Source organism: Ovis aries, chromosome 2 (genome assembly GCF_016772045.2).
Source record: "Ovis aries strain OAR_USU_Benz2616 breed Rambouillet chromosome 2, ARS-UI_Ramb_v3.0, whole genome shotgun sequence".
In the NCBI taxonomy this organism is placed as follows: Eukaryota; Metazoa; Chordata; class Mammalia; order Artiodactyla; family Bovidae; genus Ovis; species Ovis aries.
Window position 1 is genome coordinate 112,646,789 of NC_056055.1, and position 24,180 is coordinate 112,670,968.

Here is a 24,180-nt window from a genome sequence, read left to right on the forward strand (position 1 = left end):
TATGTCAATTAAATTATTTTGCTCACTCTTCCCTTGTGGCTCAGCTGGTAAAGAATTCGCCTGCAATGCGGGAGAACTGGGTTTGATCCCTGGGTTGGGAAGATCCCCTGGAGAAGGGAAAGGTTACCCCACTCCAGTATTCTGGCCTGGAGAATTCAGTGGACTGTATAGTCCATGGAGTTGCAAAGAGCTGGACACAACTGAGCGACTTTCACTCCTTTAACTCAAAGAACCTAAAAGGGAAGAAGGGAAAACTTTCCCTGTTCATACCCACATACCCCAAGAGGTTCAGACATTGAACACATGCCCACAAATGCTCAGCTGTCACTTTCCCCCATTGAACCACTTAAATATTTCTCAAGGTTGTGACACTCTGACGTAAATGGTTTCAGACTGCCATCTTTCATAGGTCTTTCTTCTCCTACATAATCACAATGCCAATATCTTGCCTAAGAAAATCAGAAGTGACTTTCTAATATTCAATTATCCCAAAAATGTCTCCTATAACTTTTGTTATTGACTCAACAATTATTTCCTGAATGAATGTAGTCCTTTTTCTGTAGTACTACATTCCAAATAAGTGTCTGAGTCATACAACCTGCAATACAGTGACAATAAATTAACATAACTGAGGTTCTATCACCTCTCCAGTTCTAATTAGGTGCACAGAGATCTATGATTGTAGCAACTGTTTATTGTTTATGGTTCCTCAAGAGATCAGCTAACAAGAAACAAATCAAACCAAATTAAAAAAACTTTGCAAGTGACAACTCACATATCCTGCCAATCTTCCAACACTACTAAAACCAAAGGATAACTCAGTAGCAATTTCTACCTTGCTATTTTTAGTTTCTCACAAGTCTCCTTTTTTATTTCAACTGTTTTGGATTTTCTTTACATGATTAACACTATTTTAATAAAAGCTCACTTTCTAGTAAATTTTTAGTAGAATGTTTATTATTTCTCTGGTTAAAAACCATAATCTATTATCTTACCCATCCATAAGCAGTACTTCGCTCATGTTCCTGAGTGACATCAGCTACATACGCAAATATCACAGAGAACGTGACTGAGAAGACTCCAGATATGGAAATCATTGCAAAATACCACCTATAAAAAGATTATTTTAAGCATTCATGAGAGAAGTAGTGTATATACACTTTTATAATCAAAACCAACGATATTATGTAAAGGTTACACACCAAAATATAAATTGTAAAAATACATGTATATTTAAAGATATAAAGGACAACTAATAAAATTATAATCAAGATGGAGAGGAAGTAGAAACATACCAATATTGTCATTGCTCAAGGGGTGTTAGTACATGCAGTTTAAAAAAAAGAAAAAGTAGGAGTATGCAGTAAAGTTAGTTTTAATGGTAGCCAGAACAGAAATTAAAAACTTTCTAAATTTCTGAGTTTTAGCTGAGAAAAATACATATATACAAAAGCAGGAAGCATTTTAAAAATTAATATAAGACAAAAAATTTCTACCATATAAAATAGATGCTTAACAAAAATCTAGTTAAAATATTAGCCAACAGAATCTCATAGAACAAAATGTAGTATTTTAATTCTAGGATGTAATGATGTTTCAATATTAGAAATCTATTAATATAATTAATCATGGTAACAGATTTAAGGAGAAAATTCAAATAATCTCCACTGATACTAATGGCATCAAAGCTTGATATTCCCTTGATTTTAAAAAAGAAAATCTCTAAACAAAATAGGAACTAGTATTTTTCAACCCAAAAGCTAGCTTGATATTCAAGGATGAAACATAAAATTTCCTTCATATACATGAGGAAGATAGATCCATAATCATCAATTTTATTTAACAATAATAAAAGATTTTTATTTTATGCATTAGTCAATACAAGCAATAGAAGCAGCTGCATGACAACTGGAAGAGAAGAGGTAAAATCATTTTAAGATTCTAAAGAAAAAAATTGTAAGATATTGAGAGGACAAAAAACCTAATGCATCAGAAAAGTAGGACTTGTTCTTGAACAGAAAGAATCAATACCAAAAAGTATTTTATAAAAATCTATCTGGTAGGAACAAAAATGATTCCTTATAGGTACTCAACACATTTAGAACATGACAAATATTGACATAAAATTCCTATCAGATAACCAAACGAGAGTATTCACATTGAGTATCCCCCAAATCTATCAGTTGCATTTAAACCCAAAATGACTGAAACACAAAAGACCCTTCCATTCTAAACTGTGTTATTCACATAGGAATAGCATCTCAGCAACAGGAATTCTGACCAAAATATCATTCATTCTTTGGGCTCAATAAAAACTAAGTTACAAGTCAGGTACAAATTTCAACACATTTTTATTAACCAAATGACTTTGGTTATTACATGCTAATTATTCTCTCCCTATTTATTATGAAAAAATAAGATCAAATTAAAATTCACATTATGATTCAGAATAGGCTGCTGGACATAATACAGTACACACTAAAGTGACTCCTGCCCCCTTTTAAAAAATTAATTCATTTTTGTCTGCACTGGGTCTTTGTTGCTGGATGCAGGCTTTCACGAGTTGTGGTGGGTGGGCTTCTCATTGCGGTGGCTTATTGTGGGGCACCAGCTCTAGGGCACGAGGCTTCAATAGCTGTGGCACACTGGCCTACTTGCCCAGTGGCATGTGGAATCTTCCTGGGCCAGGGATCAAATTCGTGTCCCGAGCACTGGCAGACAGAATTCCAACTGGACCATCAGGAAAGTTGGAATCTTGACTTTTGATGTAAACTATGTTCATGTCAGTGCCCTAGAACAGGGGTCTTCAACCCCCAGGCAGCGGACTGTGGCCTGTTAGGAAGCGGGCCACCCAGTGAGAGGTGAGCAAGAGAAGCTTCACCTGCTGTTCCCCATGGCTCCCCAATGCTCTCATTACAACCAGAAACACACACCCACCCCTCCTTGTCTGTGAAAAAATTGTCTTCCATGAAACTGGTTCCTGGTGCCAAAAAGCTTGGGGATTGCTGCATGAGCTGACAAAAACAACATATCTTCAAAGTCAAATGAGCCACAACTGAGTGAGTACAGAGACTGCCCCCTCTCAGGACCCAATCATGTAACTTACCTCATGACAAAAACAACTGCCCTTAGAGACACCTTTTATTTCTATTTCTTCACCTAAGTAACTATCTTAGACATTCATGTCCTTATTTATAAAATGGGCATGATGGCAACTGCCTACTTGTTTTCAGTATTAGCAAAGAGTTCAAATGAAAATACAGGAACAATTGCTCTGCAAAGGTTGAAAAGTGCACTGTAGATGTATTGTCCATATGTGACTCCAAACAGACAGTCATGATGGAGGGCCTAGTCACTCACCATGGACTGATTCTCATCAGTGGAATTGGGAAGCAGGTGAAGAAGACAGTGACAAGAAGAAAGGGCTTCCTTCCCCACACATCAGACAGTGCACCTATGAGTGGGGCACTCAAAAACGAGAGCAGACCCTGGAGAAGAAAGCAGAAGCAAGGGTCAAATTTATAATGTGATTCCCCCAATTACTTATAATTTTCATTTTCTAAATGAATTTCTAAATGCTCTAATTCATTTTAGTGGCTCTGAAACAGAATAATTTGTAACATTAAATACAACCTGTTTTTTTAAAAAAAGATTCTAACAAAATTTGTAAGCATGCTATTTGAGAGGGAAGAAAAGGATAAAAGCTTGTTTTCTGGGTGAAACTGGAAAAGTGAGGTGATATGAAATATATATACTCATAGCTGGCCCTTAATGTGAACACACACCAAAGGTATGGGAAGAACCCAGACACTTAATTCATTTTATAAAAACATACAGCATATCTATTACGTGCAAAGCTCTGAATTAAGTGGTGAAAGGAAGACACTCAGATGAATATGTACTTTCTGCTCTTAAAGGGCTTGTAAGCTAATAGGGATAAACAGGATGAATGTGCATATACTAAATGTCCATAAAAGAAGTAGATTCTATTTGTCTGATGAATTTAGGATCAGTTCAGTTCAGTTCAGTCGCTCAGTCGTGTCCGACTCTTTGTGACCCCATGAATCGCAGCACGCCAGGCTTCCCTGTCCATCACCAACTCCCGGAGTTCACTCAGATTCACATCCATCAAGTCAGTGATGCCATCCAGCCATCTCATCCTCTGTCATCCTCTTCTTCTCCTGCCCCCAGTCCCTCCCAGCATCAGAGTCTTTTCCAATGAGTCAACTCTTCGCATGAGGTGGCCAAAGTATTGGAGTTTCAGCTTTAGTATCATTCCTTCCAAAGAAACCCCAGGGCTGATCTCCTTCAGAATGGACTGGTTGGATCTCCTTGCAGTCCAAGGGACTCTCAAGAGTCTTCTCCAACACCACAGTTCAAAAGCATCAATTCTTCAGCGCTCAGCTTTCTTCACAGTCCAACTCTCACATCCATACATGACCACTGGAAAAACCATAGCCTTGACTAGATGGACCTTAGTCGGCAAAGTAATGTCTCTGCTTTTGAATATGCTATCTAGGTTGGTCATAACTTTTCTTCCAAGGAGTAAGCGTCTTTTAATTTCATGGCTGCAGTCACTATCTGCAGTGATTTTGGAGCCCAAAAAAATAAAAGTCTGACACTGTTTCCACTGTTTTCCCATCTATTTCCCATGAATTTAGGATAGAGATAATGAAAAGTTGCACAAGAGTTGAGGCTAAAGGGAGGCAAGAGCACCACCACACATAAGCAAAGAAAGTAAAAAAAACCTCACATTTATCACTTCCTCATAATTTGCTAGTCACTCTGCTGGCTGACCACTTCCATATCAATTTCGTTTTTGATGTCAGGGCCCTCTGAGGTGGCCACAGGCTTGCCTCTCAGACTCTGTTGGTGCCACTGTCCTCCCTTTAGATGCTATGCCTATATGCATGGCCACCACCACCTACATTATGAATAGTTTTCCAATCTCTCTTCTGAGTTCTGTGTCTATAGTCAAATGGACTTTCCTACTTGGACATTTTACATGAACACTGTTCCCTATAAACCTGACCAAACACCCACACTTCCTATCTTGGCTAAGAAGCTGTCCAAACCTTCCCCATCATTCCTTTGCTCCCCAAGGTGATTTTTCAGACCATTCTCTTATAATGACCTCTCTTGGTCTATCCCCAGCTGTGATGCATTTCAGCATTTCTTATCTGGATTTAAATAAAAAAATCCTCTGTTCCCTGCCCTTGGTTCTACTTCCTTTCAACCTGTCCTCCACATAATCCCAAGAGAAACCTTGATGAGCTGCAGACTTCAGTTCTTTGATCCCCTGTTTAAAATCCCAACTGTACAGAATTGAAATTCTTCAAGTGTTTGAACTCTGCTTTTAAATAGTAAAATTAAAAATGAGTGGCGGAAAACCAAGATAGATGAGATAAAAGCGGGGAGATGTTGATAAATAATGAAACTAGATGATGAGTACATGGGTGTTTATTATCTTATTCTCTCCTTTTGTATATCTGAATTTTCATAATATATTAAAAAAAACCTTCAGCACAGCATACAGATAGAATCCTTCAAAATGTAGTACCTAGCACACATCCTACGTTTTGGCTATATGCAATACTTCTTAGTTTTCTGAATATACTACATTCCTTTGTGCAAATGGGCATTTGCAAGGCCCTTGCTGTGCTTGTAGGCATTTTCCACACTTGGACCTGGTAAACTACTAGTCATTCTTTTCAACTCTGGGCCAGGAGTACCTCTTCCTCTATTTTCTTAGCTACTCAAACAGAATTAATCACACTCGTTTCTGAGGGGTGCAAAACAAATAACTCCTGTCTCCACTCTGGCACATATCTCTTCTATTGTAACTATAATACACTATTACAATTACTTGTTACTTGTCTATCTTCTTTATTAGATTAGAAATTGAGATTAAGGTTAGAGGAATGATCTTCTTTCATCTCTGTACCCTTGGTACCTACCACACAGTCTGGTGATAAAGGTTTGCAAAGAAGTTTGGTAACCTGAATAGAACTTTTATGAGGAAATCAACTCATGTTTCTAAGGCTGAGAAGAGAAACAACAGGATTCTAATCCGCTATCAGCCACTAGTAAACCCAGAGACAATGGGCCAGGAGACAGGTAAACCGAAGCAAGGGGGAGGTAAGACTAAGACTCAGTGGAGGGGAGGTAAGCTTAGGAGAAAAGCATTTGACTCCTCTGAAATAAATTAATTATTATTAATTTATTATTAATATTATTATTTATTATTATTATTAATCTATGCGTATCCTTGGAAGAAAAGCTATGACAAAACTAGACAACATATTAAAAAGCAGAGACATTACTTTGCCAACAAAGGTCCTTACATTCAAAGCTATGGTTTTCCCAGTAGTCATGTATGCATGTGAGAGTTGGACCCTAATGAAGGCTGAGCACTGAAGAAGTGATGCTTTTGAACTGTGGTGCTGGAGAAGACTCTTGAGAGTCCCCTGGACTGCAAGGAGATCAAACCAATCAATCCTAAAGGAAATCAATCCTGAATATTCAATGGAGGAACTGACGCTGAAGCTGAAGCTCCAATACTCTGGCCACCTGATGGGAAGAGCTGACTCATTAGAAAAGACCCTGATGCTGGGAAAGATTGAAGGCGGGAGGAGAAGGGGACGACAGAGGACTAGATAGTTGGATGATATCACTGACTCAATGGACATGAGTTTGAGCAAGCTCAGGGAGATGTTGATGGACAGGGAGGTCTGGTATGCTGCAGTCCATGGGATTGCAAAGAGTTGGACAAGACTGAGTGACTGAACAACAAGGCATCAAACTGTGCAATTTATAAGACACATTGGATTTCTAGCATTTGGTCTGTTTTTGCATCAAAAGAGTTAAATGATCTCTTTAACTGCAGAGCCAAACAACTGCAGAAGCAGGGCTGAAATTCATGCCCTGCAACATCAGTTTTATAAATTTAGAAAAGCAAATCTTTTACGTTGCTTTAAAATCCTCTAAAAATATCAAATACCTGAGTTCTTGGGTAGTATAGAACTGGTCAAGAAAAACATGGTAATAAATTTAAGAGGCCAAAAGAATAGAAATAAGAATCATCTCAAAAACAGTAACAAAATCTAAACACAAAGAACCCTGGAAAATTTTTTGGACAGTTCTGATTTTATATTTCATACAATAAGATATGGAATGCATGCCATTAAAACAAAGGACATGAGAAGGCCAAGAATTAAAGTTTTATGTAAAATAATGCAGTTTTTACAAAAAAAAAAAAGATACTATTATCTAGATTCTGGATTTCAATTGTAATTTAATCTATTAAGTAATTATTATTTTAAAATAATGCTCAGTGACAACTGTTGTTCAGTTGCTCAGTAGTGTCTGACTCTTTGTGACCCCATGGACTGCAGCCCACCAGGCTCCCCTGTTTTACACCATCTCCAGAGTTTGCTCAAACTCATGTGCATTGAAAAGATGATGCCATTCAACTATCTCATCCTCTGTCACCCCCTTCTCCTCCTGACCTCAATCTTTCAATCATTAAAAGATCATTATATTTTTAAAAAATAATTCTCAGTGACAATAGATACTCAAAATAGCCTCTGGGAGAACCTACATTTATTATGATGCTGAAATACAATCTAATAAAATACTTGCCTCTTTGGAAAACTTGTATTTCTCAAAAATCAAAGACTTTCTGCTGTTTCAGAATTACTTCTTCATCACCCAGTCCATCCTAGATCCTATCATGACACATTATTAGAACAGCAGATTGAGAGGGATACCTGTACCTTGACTGGGCAAGTACTGCAGCAGCCCTAAAGAGGAAGAGCACGATTTGCAAATGAGAAAATATTTAAAGATTAAAACCAGACTGGAACTTCCCTGGTGGTCCAGTGGTTAAGACGCCACACTCCGAATGCAGCGGACACAGGTTTGCTCCCTGGTCTGAGAACTAAGATACCACATGCCACAAAGCATGGGCAAACAACAACAACACCAGAGTGACATCAAAATCTTAGCCTTTAGCATAAATATAGTTAGCTCTCATTATCTACACTGGTTATGTTCTGTAAGTTTTCCACGAACACCGAATTAAGAGAATCTGGAACTGCTGTTGTAGAGGAAACAGAAGGTTGTATTCCCACCATTCTCTGGTCACATATTTTAATTAACTGATCAATATATAACCTTGGTTTATGTGTGTTTCTCTTGAAAGATGACTTATTTAATATGTAGGCTGCTGACTTATTAACACTGAAGTCTCAGCCTCAGCACTATGACTCATGTCTGAATGAGGCTTATCTAACACAGTATTTTCTCCATAATGTATATCAACACTCCCCTACACTAAGAAACACTTAACAACACTTGGTCATTTTAAACGGGAAAATTGTCAACAAAAGGAACAAAAATGCAAGATGCATAGCACGAAATGGACTGCAAAATGGACATGCTCACAGTATGAGACCTGAAACAAAGAGTGTCCTTTGTCCAGCCTGAGCTGGAAACATGCAGCTGGGCAACTCAGACTGCTTCCTCATGCCACACATGCATGAACATGAAAGCACTGTCCTGACTCAGAGGTTGCAGGTGAATTTAGTGAGTAGGCAGATTCTGCAAATAAGAAATCTGGAAGTAACAAAGGCTGAATGTGCTAAGCCATGCTATCAGGGTTCAGTGACTACTGGATAAAACATGGTGTGCAGAGTCCAGTGTGGACCAAGAATTAGTATGTCAGTTTTGTAAATGAGCTTCCCAGTCCAGTAGATTTTTAAGGTGGCATAATTAACTGGTCAGTAATCCTAACATGGCCTTCAGTTCACTTCATTTGCTCAGTCGTGTCCGACTCTTTGTGACCCTCTGGACTGCAGCACACCAGGCTTCTGTGTCTATCACCAATTCCCAGTGCTTGCTCAAACTCACATCCACTGAGTTGGTTATGCCATCCAACCATCTCATCCTCTGCCATCCCCTTCTCCTGACTACTGCCTTCAATCTTTCAGGGTCTTTTCCAGTGAGTCAGTACCCTGCATCAGGTGGCCAAAGTATTGGTGTTTCAGCTTCAGCATCAGTCCTTCCAATGAATATTCAGGACTGATTTCCTTTAGGATTGACTGGTTTGATCTCCTGGCAGTCCAAGGGACTCTCAAGAGTCTTCTCCAACACCACAGTTTAAAAGCATCAGTTCTTCAGCTCTCAGCTTTCTTTATAGTCCAACTCTCACATCCATACATGACTACTGGAAAAACCACAGCTTTGAGTAGATGGACCTTTGTTGGCAAAGTGATGTCTCTGCTTTTTAATATGCTGTCTAGGTTAGTCATAGCTTTTCTTCCAAGGACCAAAAGTCTTTTAATTTCATGGCTGCATTCACCATCTGCAGTAATTTTGAAGCCCAAAAAAAGAAAGTCTCTCACTGTTTCCATTGTTTCCCCATCTATTTGCCATGAAGTGATGGGACCAGACGCCATGATCTTAGTTTTTTGAATGTTGAGCTTTAAGCCAGCTTTTTCACTCTCCTCTTTCATTTGCATCAAAAGAGTCTTTAGTTCCTTTTCTCTTTCTGCCATAATGGTAGACATGGCCTTACAGGCTCTAATTTGACAAAATAGCAATAAAGCTTATTGTTGAATTAAATACAATTATCTATAAACTTTTTAAAGCATATAAAGAATGGCAATTACAACTCACTTGAAGCAAAAATACATGAATTTTATACTTTATACAGCTATCATAAAAGTATTAAGCATAAGGTGTCCTTAACATAAGCAGCTGACAAATATTTGACTAAATAAATGTGTCAATACTGTTAAAGTTTTAAAACTAAAAATTTTTTTTGTTTTGTTTCCTTCAAATATTTTAATTAACTCTGTAACTCAGTATGAGAAAAATGGTACCCATGAAAAATAAGATATAGTCATTTAACTGCTTTTGAAAACTTTAATTTTTCAATGAAAAAGTTCACATCTTATGACATCCTTTGTAAGCCACAAGGACGCAGAACATATAGACATAGATTACCCCCAAATTATATCATTCACTTTGATTTTGCATACAGTATTTTACTAATAATGACTTTCATCTCTTTCATTTTTTAAAAGGAGATCAAAGAGAAATTTTCACACTGATGGGATTGTTTTTATTTATATAACTGACAAATGCAAATTTTTCACATAAAAAATAGTCCTAAAACAAGAAGCACCTTTCAGACCTAGGATACATTATACCCTACACAGTACACAGCTTTTCTTTCCAGGACGCACAACAATCAGTTTTATAGGACAAATGACAAATATGACACACTAAAATCTAGGAAAGGTGATTTGCAAAGCATGAGGAAGGTCTAAGAACAGCTAGTAATTCTGAAACTTCTGGGAGAGACCAATACGGGCAAGAGGGCTGAAATGTTTTCTTTTGATTAAGGGAGAAAAGGAGATGGATATAGGGAAGATCCACTGAAACAAAATTTTAATTAAAATATAAAGAAACAGACTGTTTTCACAGGTTTTCCCTTAATCTTAGAAGTAATAGGGCCATTACTTCAAATTGATTCCAAGAAAAAATAACAGCACATCTATATGCCAATCTGTTCTATGGCTTTCACACAAGTGTCTTACCCTATGAGAAGGGTACTACTAGGGTAAGTAAGTAACTAGCCTAAGGCTCAGGGCTCATAAGCAGTAGAACCAGGATTCAGCTCAGGCTGAGGTGGCCCTAAGACCTGAGATTAACCCGGCCCATAATTCAAATCAATTATCACACTATTTTTCTTACTAACATTTTAGTGTCTCTGTCCTGAAGCACACAAAGTACTAGACTTTACCTACTTGTGAATTCTCTTAAGCACATTTCAATAAATGTATAAATTACCAGTCTGTTATAAAATGATATTTAAAATTTATGAAGTCATCTCTCTCAAGCAGTTTGCTTTACAATATTGTTTACAGATAATTAAAAGGATAGTTTTTATCCAACTTCCTGTCCAAATTAAGGAAGCAAGATTGTGTATGTGTGTGTATGTAAAAAACACTTCTGTATTTAGTAATACTGAAGAATAGCTAAAAGGGGACTTTAAAGGTATCTTGTTTTTTATTTTTTAATTCTTAGAGACATCAGTCAACAATTTCTCTGTGTGTTTGTGCTATGCAATGGTTGATGATTTAATTCATGACATCGCAGGATGAGACAGTTTGGCAGTAATTCCTAGGCTCAGATAAACTCTTGACATCTTAAATGTCCCTGTATGAGTGTTCAGGCAGAGGCTCTACATGACCATGTCCTTGATCAGACTTAACCATCCAGTCTAGACTGAGAAGAAGCATTCCATGTGAATCCTTGTGGTCAAGCCCTGGGATGGATTGCTGGGTCTTCCACTTTCCCCCTCTTTCAGCCTCTTGCTGTGATGTTAAAGCTAGACAAGAATAAAGCAGCATGCTTTAGAGGCACTTTGTTCATACTGATTGACCCAGCTATATACCAATCCTGGACATCCAGCCAACTTAGTTTTAGTTAGTTTGGGACACTGATGAAGATATCTAGTTTTTAAATATGTATAAAATAAGCTAAAGAAGAAAGCTAAAAGAAGTTTCAAGGTGGACACTGGGCAATCAGACCAACTGTCTTCATGAATAATATTATTAGTCACTCCATCTGGTCATATTAAATCCAGCAGTAATAACTTGACTTCATCTACTAAGTCAAACCACAGCATCTCAGCCTGGTTATACTTCCAATGAAGTGTAGCCAAAACTACTTTAGTGGTTAGTTTTATGTGTCAGTTTGGCTAGGCTATAGTACCCAGTTATTTAGTCAAACACTAGCATGGGTGTTGTCATGAAGCTAATTTGTTGATGTGGTCTAACATCTACAATTAAATGGCTTTAAAGGGTATTTTTGTTTAGTTGCTAGGTCATGTCCAACTCTTTGTGACCCCATGGGCTATAACCCGCCAGGTTCCTCTATCCATGGGACTTCCCAGGTAAGAACACTGGAATGGGTTGCCATTTCCACCTCCAGGGGCTCTTCCCAACCCAGGGATTGAACCCATGTCTCCTGCATTGGCAGGCAAATTTTTTACCAACAAGCCAGCCACCAGGGAAACCAAAGTAAAGGGTAGTACCCTCAATAATATGGGAGTTTCATTTAAGTCAGTTGAAGGCCTTACGAGGAAAATCTGAGGTTTCCAGAGGAAAAAATTCTGCCTCAGACTGTAGCATCCTCAGGACTGTAACATCAACTCTGGCCAAATTTCTAGCCTGTCCTACATATTTCAGACTTGCTAGCCCCACAATCATGTGAGCCAATTCCTTAAAGTAAGCCTCTTTATACAAATATTCCATTGGTCTTATTTCTCTGGAGAACTCTAACACAACTTATTGCTAGTCATATAACAATGTCTGCCATACATTTCAATTTCATAAAGATAAAAATTGCTAGTGAAAAAATTTTTGAGTAGGACTTTGAAAACCTGAGAAGTATGATTAAGTATGAGTTTTTCCCTTTATAACTGTTAAGATGAACAGGTACTAAATTAACAATCATTAAAATGAGAGGATTAATGCAAAATAAATTTCATTATTGAAAAATTAAGAATTGAACAATCTTTATTAGGAAAATAAAGAACTTGAAGACACTTCATAAAAGTAGCCAGCAAATAATGTAAAAATACCTAACCTCACTTGTAATTAAAAAAATACAAATAAAATTACAGTGAGACATCATTCTCAAGCTATCAAATTGGTAAAGATCTGAAAAGTAATACTTGTATTAGAGGATGGTGAAACAGATATACATACTGCTGATGGGTGTGTGAAATGGCACAATTGCTCTAGGAGATAATGTGGTACTATATATTCAAGATTTCTTAAAATGCCCACACTTTTCTACTCACTAGTTATAATTTTACAACTCTATTTCTAAGGAAACAATAAAAATATATAAAGATTTATTTTAAAAATGTACTCAGAATTATCTTCAACAGTTTACAATTAGAAACCACTTATACAGGGAAATAGATAAACAAATTATGGAATATTAATACAATGGAGTATCATATAACCATTGCAGACAATACACATAGTTTTTACTTTGCATGGTAGTATGGAACTGAAAGAAATGACTGCAAGCTGAAACCTTGTAGTTATTCTAATCAATGGGAAAAACTGATTTATTCTTTGACTTTCAGAAATTTTTGTCAGAACACTGAAAATTCTTTTACTATCACTTATAAATGTCTAGTGAAATGAAAGAAATAGAAAAACTAGTATTTATTTAGTACACCGTAATTTAAAGCATTAATAATTAAAATGTTCTTTGTAAAAAAAAAAACATTAAGAGTCATAAGACTAGCACTTTTCTTCTTTGACAGTCTTACATGATGCACATATCTTTTATGAACTGGAAAACTGTCATAAGCATTTCTAGGTTTGGATCAGATTCCAACATATCACTGGATCAAAGAGGCAACACAATACACATTTTGCTTTACATGCATGAACTAAGAGATGCACAGTGACCAGGTCATCAACACTTTGAAATGTCACAATGGGTTATGACGTGCATCTGTTATTGACATAGTGTTTTGTGGACTGAGGAGTTAGCAGTTATTTATAATTTATGCAACTACTCACAGTTAATACATATGGTAGTGGAAGTCTGAATTGTGTGTTGGGAGACTCATGCCATTTAACTGAACTGTGGCAACCGAAATTTGTGTGTACTACAACATGCAAAGAGAGGGCTGCTTGTACTTCACGTGGTTTTAATGTCATGGGGAAATTAGAAGGTATAATTAGCAAATGCTTGATATAAGGGAAAAAGAAACATAGTTATAGTCTCTAAGTAAGCTGGATCTTGACTTTATCAAAAGGACTATAAAAAAGCCTGGAGGAACTTTTAATTCGACAGCATTTGTTGTTGCTTAGTCGCTAAGTTGTGCCCAACTCTTTGGTGACTCCATGGACTGTGGCCCGCCATGTTCTTCTGCCCACGGGATTCTCCAGGCAAGAATACTGGAGTGTGTTGCCATTTCCTTCTTCAGGGGATCTTACAGACCCAGGGATCAAACCCACATCTCCTGCACTGGCAGGTCGACTCTTTACCATCTGAGCCACCAGGGAAGCTGAGTGCTAAGAACTATGCTGGGGATAGCAGTGAGCAAAGCGGACAAAAATCCACGTCTTTAAGAAACTTTCAGTCTAAAACAAGAGCAGTGAGGAGAACACAATAACAAGATAAAGATAAAGCAAAATATACAGCATGTCAAAGGAGAGATAATGCTTTGGAGAAAAAGCAGAGTAAGAGGATTAAGAGTGATGAGCACTGGATACATTACTCAAGATGGCGGTCAGTGAAGCCTTCACTGACAAAATAACATCCAGGTGAGGAGCTGAGGGTTAGTAAAGACTTTCAAAACCTGGGAAAAGCAAGCAGAAAAGAAACAGTACCTGCAGAGCCTTCAGGCAGAAATAGGCTGAGGAAATTGTGGCTGCAGCAAGGTCAGTAGGAAGTGGAACAGAGTAGAAGGGTGCTGTCAAGAGAAAATGGGGGCTGGGGTTGGGTGGTTAAGAAGAGCGCCACAGGGACCCCCAGAGGTCCAGTGGCTAAGACTGTGCGCCTCCAACACAGGGGACAAAGGCTCAATCCTTGGTCAGGAGACTAAGATTCCACACGCTGCTTAGCACAGTGTGTGTGTGTGTGTGTGTGTGTGTGTGTGTGTGTGTGTGTGTGTGTGTATGTATATAAACATATACATACACATATTATACATACATATACATATACACACACGTGTGTGTGTATATGTGTGTGTGTGTGTGTATATATATATATATATAAAAGAAAGGAAGAAGAATGCCACCAACTGGTTTATATTTTATCATGATCTCTACCAAAGGGCTTCCCTGGTAGCTCAGTTGGTAAAGAATACACCTGCAATGCAGGACACCCTGGTTTGATTCCTGGGTTGGGACGTTCCCCTGGAGAAGAGATGGGTTACTCACTCCAGTGTTCTTGGACTTCCCTTGTGGCTCAGAAGGTAGAGTCTACCTGCAATGCAGGAGACCTGGGCTTGATCCCTGCGTCAGGAATATCCTCTGGAGGAGGGCGTGGCTACCCAAACCAGTATTCTTGTCTGGAGACTCCCATGGACAGAGGAGACTGGTGGGCTACAGTCCATCAGGCTGCAAAGAGTCAGACATAACTGAGCCACTAAGCACAGTACACACAGCACTGAAAGGGGAACAAGTAGAGTTTTGATGATGGTTCTATTTTGAAGTAGAACAACAGAATTTGCTGATGGATTGGGTTCCGGATATGTATGGAAGAGAAAGAAGACTGATTCTAGGAATTTTGGCATAAGCAAGAATGGCATGACAAGTAACTAATATGAGGAAGACTTGTGAGTTGGTCAGGCTGGAGGGGAAGACCAGGAATTTAGTTTTGGAGCTGTTAACTTTCAAATACTTATTATGCAAGGAAGTAGAGATGTCAATTAGGCAACTGAATATACAAAGTCTAAAGTTCCAGCTCAAGGTTTAGGGAGATACTTATTTGAGAGTTTGAAGTCTTAAGTCTGATGATATCATTAAGGGAGTTAAATATAGAAAGAAAAAAGAAATTGTCCCTGGCTTGAGCCCCTTTATCTGTCAGAAGTCTAGGAGATAAGGAACATAAATTACTTGTCAGAAACAGGGTTAAGAAAGAAATTAATTTGAAAACACAATTTTTAGAAACTCAAATTACTGTATGACCCAGAAATTCTACTCCTAGCAATGTACCTATGATAAAGTGAAAACAATGTCCATATCAAAACTTGTATACAAATGTTCAAAGCAGCATTATTCACAATAATATAAAAAACCAGAAACAACCCCAAAATGTCTATCAACTGATAAATGGATAAACTGTGGTATGGATACAGAGTGAAATACTGTTTGGCCGTAAAAAGAATAAAGTACTCATAAGTACTACAGGTGAAATTTGAAAACACCATAAGAAAAGAAGTCAGTCATAAAAGACCATACTGTATATTCCATTTATGTGAAATGTCCAGAACAGACAAACCAATAGAGACAGAAAGCAGATTTATACTTGAGATTAGGGAGGAATGAGGAGTACAGGATTTATTTTTGTAGCAATGAACATGTGATAAAATTGACTGTGTTGATGGCTGCACAACCCTGAGTATAATGAAAAAACCACACATGCACTTTAAACGGATGACTTGCATGGTAGGTGAATTATATCTCAGTAAAGCTGCTGCAGTAACCAAAACCACAAACAAACAACCCCCTGCCCAACTGGAGAATTCACAGAACAGAACTGGTTACTCTTGTATACTTACTTTATTGATGCTCACCCCAAATCTATTATGATAGTAAACTTACAAAGTGAAAGTTAACTGTAGAAAATCTACAAAGATGAACAAACTGTATAAGGAAGAAAATTAAAAATCATCCATAAATCCACATCCTTTCAAACTTCAGGTGATTCCTTTTTAATCATTCCCCCCCCCCCCCCCCCCCCCCCGCTTACTTACATTTATTTTGGTCAAAATAAAACTGAAACCATACTATATTACATTATATGGCTATACCACACATATCTATTCTTCTAATTTTAAGGAATTTATAAAGTTTCTACAGGTTTGTTATTACAAATAGTCCTTTAGCCGAATCTCTGAATAACTCAATTTGAGAAGAACAAATTTCTAGAAATGCAATTACTTTGTTAAAATATGTGAATATTTTTTTAACTCTAAAAATACTGCCTTCCAGAAAAGCTATACCAATTTATCCTCTCATCAACAGTGCAAGGGGACACAATTTACCAAAAATTGAACTAGTTCTTGTCAGTTTAAAATTCTTTAACAATGTGCATGAAAAAACATTGTCTTATTTAATTTGGGACTCATTTCTTAATAGTGATAAACTTATTTTCACATTGACGTCTTTTGTAAACTGCCAGCTTACATCCTTCTTTGCCCTTCTGGGATGTTAGTCATTTTCCTACACTTTTACTTTGAGAATGCTTATATGTATTCCTTCTTCTATCACAAAAAACAGTTTGTCATTTGTATTTTAAGTTTGATGATGGTGGCTTTGACTTACCAAAATTTAAAGATTGATATAAATGACTCAATCTTTTCATTTATGTATAATTCTTATTCTAAAAAAGAAAATCTTTCCCCAGACTGGTGAGAAAAGTGATCATCAGACTTTCCTTGTAACAGTTTCTGTTATTTTTCTTTGCAACATTTACTAAGTATTTAACACATGAATGTAGAGTGCTAATAGTTTTACATATACTAGCTCACTGAATCCTCACAATCACCCTACAAGAGATCTTTTATCTTTCTCATAGCTCTCCAGTGAAGGGAAGATTACATTATATGACTAAGGTAACCGTTAATAAGATGCAGAACAGAAATTTAAAGCAAAAGCAATATAAAAGCCATATTTGTTCCACTGTGCTCATATCCATATTAAGACATTTTAATAGAGCTATGCTTGGCTGTAGGGTTCTCTCATATCCTCATCTGAGAAACAACGACCAGTTACTAAAACATGTAACTCCTTAAGCTCAATAAATTGAAGTTCAATAGTTGCTGAAGTTATTTATAAGTCCTGGTCCACACCCTTGAATCAACTTAAATACTTTATGTTCTATGTTTTTTTACAATAATATTGTGGGTATCTCTAAGTGAAGTATGAAGAGCTTGCCACTTGGCTTTCAGACACAGACCAAGTTGGATTTATTCTGCAGAACCAGACTAATATAGATTTTATTCGCTCCACATGATTAAAGAAAAAGATCTACAGAGTGACTTTCAAAGACTCCACTGTAATGATACACTTATGTAGTATTTGTAATCAATGCCCTCTCTCATTTAGTTTTTCATTTGCTCATGTAGATAAAACTGCTCACAAACTAGTGCTTAAATAAAAACACACCAGATTCTTGATAATATTCCTCCTCTCAATGAGTATTAAAAATGTCTTATTTTACTTTATTTAAATTGTTCTGTTTTACTTATGTTATTGTTGTAAGCATTCTCCAATTCTTTTTGAAAATAGACAAAGAATAAACAGTATTCATTACAATTAATGTTGCTCAAAGCATTCCTCTGACTGAATTTAGCAAAGTACTATGGCATAATTTTAAGTGTGCTTTTCAAAACAACATAAAATTATGTAGACTGATATTACCTAAGTTGAAAAGAACAAATTAGATGCAGAACACATATACTTTACTACAAATTGGGACTGGAAGGAATCACATTAAAATTTAAACAATGAATTAAGGTTAATTATGTCGAGTGGTTGAGAGCTCAGAAAATTGTGTCTAGAACACCAGCCTTGACATAAGACTTTACATCCAACTAAATCTTGATGACTCCATCTTCAATCTCAAAGTCTATCTTAAAAGAAGACATTAATACTTGACCTATTTTTAAGATTGACTTTATTCTGTTAATAGAGGAATTAAAATTCACACAATTATACCCTTCATATTCTGCTCTGTACATGTTAATAAAAATAAAGCAGTGCCTTATGGATTTGGGTTGTATTTTATTTTGACTTTGATAATTCAACTAAAAATTTGATTTACAAAATTTACAAATGGTAATAGTTTTCCAGAGTCCTATTTAAACTTCCAGAGTTAAGCTATCAAGGACTCCTGGCTTCGGTTTGTTGTGGGCCAAACAAAAATTGTTCTTACCTTTACACCCTGAATGAGACCATTCATGAGGAATGTGTGTTGAGGAAACGTTTCATGTAGAACCTACAAAAAGCAAACAAACATCAAGAAAAATTCTAAAGTAAATGAAAGGGAAAGATTTCTGACTCTTGTTAATGGCAGACTAGGTAACTAAACCCTGGAATGAAAAATGTTAAGGAATAATGAAATATGGAAAATGTCTTAAAAGTATGAAAAGGTAACAAGATAATGAAGTAAGAACCTAAAAACGTATGCCAAGGATTCAGTTGCTTTTGCTACAAAAGCACAAACAATTTAAAGGATGTACTACAAATAGCTACTCAAACTCAGTTATGAACCTGCAGCCCAGCTTCATGGCATGTACATGGTCCAGGAAACCTCAAATCTTAAATTCAGATTATACTGATCCAGACTGATAGCCTCTCCAGATGTTTAGAAGAAAAAAATCTAAAGTTATTTCTGAAAAGGCCATCACTCAGGCTTCACATCAACCATACACGTACTTTCTCAAATATAATGACAAGGACATAATCAAAGGTAATCAGATACAAAAGTAAATAAGACACCATGAACAAGAAAACAGCAAACAGTACGTAACAAACACTCAAAGACCTCATGTTTTGGAATTATTTAACAGACTTTAAAAATAGCATACTTACTGTGTTACAAGACATATAAAGTAACCTTGAAACTTTGCAGCAGATTAAAAGAACGAAAGTCTAGAAGAGAAAATACTAAATTAAAAACTCAATGGGTATGTTTAACAAGATTAAACACAGTTTAAGACAGTTAACTGACAGTTAACCGAACCAAAAGGTAGGTTAAGAGAAGTTATCCAGAATGCAGCAGAGACAAATAGACAGGATATAAGACAGAAAGTAAGAGACACAGAGAAGCCAATAAGAAAGTCTAACAATGTAAACTAGTCCAGTAATAACAGTGAGGCAGAGATAATATTTTAGAAGCCAGTAATTGAGAATGTAGTTGAATCAATGACAGACATCAATGAAGAGATTAAAGCACCTATCAAATTTTAAGCAGTATAAAAAGAAATCCACATTTGCAATCAAATTAAAATTATAGAGAACCATAAAAAAATTCTTTAAAACAGAAATAACAGATTGCTTTCAAAGGAACAACAGTTAGATTTCTTAAGACTAACATTTTGAACTGAGACAAGGAGTGTGCTATTCTATCATCAGGACAGTAAGAAAAATAAAACAAATGCCAATCTAAAATTGTATACCCAGTTAAAATGTCCTCTGACACAAAGGCAAGTCTCCACATTTTTCGATTTGGCAAAAACAAGTTTATTCACTTATAGTAATGAGTTTACTAACTTATAGACTCTGCTAATTTGACTTTGTGGATCACAATAAACTGTGGAAAATTCTGAAAGTGATGGGAATACCAGACCACCTGACCTGCCTCTTGAGAAACCTGTATGCAGGTCAGGAAGCAACAGTGAGAACTGGACATGGAATAACAGACTGGTTCCAAATAGGAAAAGGGGTATGTCAAGGCTGTATATTGTCACCCTACTTATTTAACTTCTATGTAGAGTACATCATGAGAAACGGTGGGCTGGAAGAAGCACAAGCTGGAATCAAGATTGCCAGGAGAAATATCAGTAACCTCAGATAGGCAGATGATACCATCCTTAGGGCAGAAAGTGAAGAGGAACTAAAAAGCCTCTTGATGAAAGTGAAAGAGGAGAGTGAAAAAGTTGGCTTAAAGCTCAACATTCAGAAAACGCAGATCATGGCATCTGGTCCCATCACTTCATGGGAAACAGATGGGGAAACAGTGGAAACAGTGTCAGACTTTATTTTGGGGGGGCTCCAAAATCACTGCAGATGGTGACTGCAGCCATGAAATTAAAAGACGCTTACTCCTTGGAAGGAAAGTTATAAGCAACTTAGACAGCATATTAAAAAGCAGAGACATTACTTTGCCAACAAAGGTCCGTCTAGTCAAGGCTATGGTTTTTCCAGTGGTCATGCATTGATGTGAGAGTTGGACTGTGAAAAAAGCTGAGCACCGAAGAATTCATGCCTTTGAACTGTGGTGTTGGAGAGGACTTTTGAGAGTCCCTTGGACTGCAAGGAGATCCAACCAGTCCATTCTAAAGGAGATCAGTCGTGGGTGTTCTTTGGAAGGAATGATGTTAAAGCTGAAACTCCAGTACTTTGGCCACCTCATGCAAAGAGTTGATTCATTGGAAAAGACCCTGATGCTGGGAGGGATTGGGGGCAGGAGGAGAAAGGGACGACAGAGGATGAGATGGCTGGATGACATCACCGACTTGATGGACGTGAGTTTGAGTGCTGAGATTCATTGGGTCGCAAAAAGTTGGACATGACTGAGTTACTGAACTCAACTGAACTGAACATATTTTAAAAAATACTTTCAAGAGAAGGAAAATTATAGAGGTATAATTAAGGTTCAAGATGCAAAATAAAATAAAGATCATGGAAAATGGTATATAAATGAACAGGGATGCCGCAAAACAAAAATAACAGGTCTTATAGTTTTTATTTTTATTATACAGAAGTAAAATATTTAATTGGATTTTACATAGAACAGTGTGTACATGACTATGTAAAATGGATAGGCTACAAAGACCTGTTGTATAGCACATGGAACTCTGCTCAATATTACGTGCTTGCCTGCATGGTAGGGAGGTTTGAGGGAGAATGGATACATGTATATATATATGGCTGAATCCTTGCACTATTCACCTGAAACTACCACAACCCTGTTAATCAGTTGGCTATATGCCAATATAAAATGAAAAGCTTGAAGTCTGAAGTAAAAAAAAAAAAAAGCTTAGAGAAGGAAATGACAACCCGCTCCAGTATTCTTGTCTGCTAAATCCCATGGCAGAGGAGCCTGGTGGGCTATACAGTTCAAGGGGTCACAAAAAGGCAAACAACTCTTTGTGACTAAACAACAAAAACAGAATACTTAACAATATTCATTTACCTCATTTATGCTAATATGCTGGACATCCTAAAGGAATCTTTAAGGAAATCAACCCTGAATATTCACTGGAAGGACTGACGCGGAAGCTGAAGCTCCAATACTTTGGCTACCTGATGTAAAGAGCCAACTCACTGGAAAAGACACTGATGCTGGGAAAGATGGAAGGCAAAAGGAGAAGAGTGAGGCAGAGAATGAAATGGCTGGATAGCATTACCGATTCAATGGAAATGAACTTGGGCAACAATGGGAGACAGTGAGAGACAGGGAGGCCTGGCATGCTGCAGTCCATGGGGTTGCAAAGAGTTGGACATGACTTAACAACTGAACAATAACATGTTAATATTATATAAAATTAAAGATATGGATTAAGAGTAGACTTTGATAAGTTTACATGTAATGCTAGAGAAACCACAAAAATAACAGGAATAGAGTAGAATACTTCTAATGTAATAGAAGAAAAAATAGCCTAACTATTCAATGCAAATGAAGGCAAAAAGGAACAAAATGACAACTTAGAACTGCAGTACATAGAAAAAAATAATGAAGTAATTGAATTCACAAAGACTTAATACACCAGTTAAAAGGCAAAAATAGTGTAGCCTAAAACCAGAATTTGAATCACAGGATTTGGAACCAAAGGATAACTTCACTCATACTGGGTTTGCCAAAAAATTCCTTCAGTTATTAAGTAAAGATAAAAGACACATTTTTCATTTTGCCAAGAACTTTATTGAATAATGTATTCCCCATTTTGTTCCACTTATCTTCTGCCATTTTCCAGTCAACTTCGTAATTTGATCTTGCCTAAACTTTTTATCTTTTTGAGCAAAGAACTGTCACAGGTGGCTTCTACAGTCTTTCAGGGAATTCAAATTTTTTTCCATTAAGATAATTTTGTATAGACAAAATCTGAAAGTGCAACATCTGGTGAACACAGTGGATGAATCAGAACTTCCCAGCCAAGTTATAACAATTTTTGCCTGGTCATCAAAGAAACATGCATTATTCTGATGGAAGATTAAGCATTTTCTGTTGACTAATTTTGGATGCTTTTCATTGTGTGCTTTCAGTTGGTCTCAATGGGCGCAGTACTTGCTGGAATTAATTGTCTGGTTTTCCATATAGAGTCCATAATAAAGGACTTCCTACCAATCCTGCCACATACATGACATCACCTTCTTTGGATGAAGACCAGCCTTCAGTATGGTTGGTGGTGGTTCATTTCATTTGCCCAGCAATCTTTTCCATTTCACATTATTGTACAGTATCCACTTTTCATTGTCCATCACAATGTTAAAAACTGGTATATTTTTGTTACATTTAAGTTAAGAATCCAGTGTGCAAATACAGTCAAGAAGGGCTTTTCTTTTGCTTAACTTGTGTGGAACCCAAACATCAAAGTGACTGACATAACCAAGCTAGTGCAAATGATTTTCAATGCCTGGTTTTGGATATTGAGTATGTTGGCTCTCTCCTACGTGGTATAACATTGACTTTATCATCCAGCAAGAAATCTCCAGTATGAAACTTGGCAAGCCACTTTTGATACATTCAACAGTCACAGCACCTTTTCCATATACTGCTCTTTTTTCTGTGTTTCAGTTCTGTTTTTACCTTTCTTGAAATAGTAAAGCATAATGTGTCCAAAAAATGTTGCTTTTTTCCTTCCACCTTCAATATTAAAATGGCTACAAAAAAATTCATCAATTTTGATTTTTTTTTCAAAAATTCATGCTGCTATGACAACCATCACAATACAATTTTACAAAACTTTCTAATGAAGTTAAAAGCAACTAAATGGAACTAGATAAAAATGGATAAACTGAACTTTTGCATAAACTAAGATCCTATAATGTTTAGCCAGAAAAAGAAAATCAAGCACATGAACATCAAGACATGTACAGAATGTTTATAGCAGCATTGTAGGAACAATGGAAAAACTAGAAACAAATATTCATAAATTGCACTAACAGTGCACAATAGAAAAAAGAAAGCCCCAGAAGACAACATGAATGTTATACATTATGCCCTTTTTAGAAGTTCAAAAATAACCAGAATCAAATAACACAGACACATCCGTGTATTTATATATACAATAATGTGATCTAAATCTAGAAAGTAATCAAACAAACGACAAAAAAAATTCAGAATTGTAGTTAACTTTGTGGATGAGGAGTAGGGAAAGAGATAGGCAAAGAGGACACAGAAATAAATTGTTCTTGGGTTGTGCATGGGCTCACCAGTATTCAACACATCCTTAAAAACTATGCTGCAGCAATAAATTTTAAAAACACAATAAGAAGGATAAAACAAATGGGGGATGAATGTTTAATTAAATGTTTCATTCCATGAGTGAAACAAATCTATGTATCATGAAGACAGTTACGATTAATCTATTTCTATGCACCTGAAATCCTATGAATTACAAAAACAGAGGGAAGGAAAGAGTGACTAGCCTCTAACTTTAGAAAGTTTACCTCCACAGAT

The 24,180-nt window shown here is 36.6% G+C and overlaps 1 protein-coding gene across 6 annotated transcripts in view; it reads right to left on the bottom strand.

The window, feature by feature from the left end:
- Nucleotides 1–24,180, bottom strand: part of MFSD14B (major facilitator superfamily domain containing 14B) — a 122,014-nt gene that overhangs the window by 27,873 nt on the left and 69,961 nt on the right. For 5 of the 6 annotated variants that reach the window (XM_060409584.1, XM_004004465.5, XM_060409583.1 and 2 more), the window contains 3 exons: nucleotides 18,709–18,771; nucleotides 3,361–3,488; nucleotides 996–1,110 (listed from right to left, as the gene is read on the bottom strand). In XM_060409584.1, the coding sequence (XP_060265567.1) occupies nucleotides 996–1,110; nucleotides 3,361–3,488; nucleotides 18,709–18,771 (306 nt within the window). Of the gene's footprint in view, nucleotides 1–995; nucleotides 1,111–3,360; nucleotides 3,489–18,708; nucleotides 18,772–19,367; nucleotides 19,428–24,180 lie in introns of all 6 variants that reach the window. The other variant, XM_060409585.1, reaches the window with a different exon arrangement.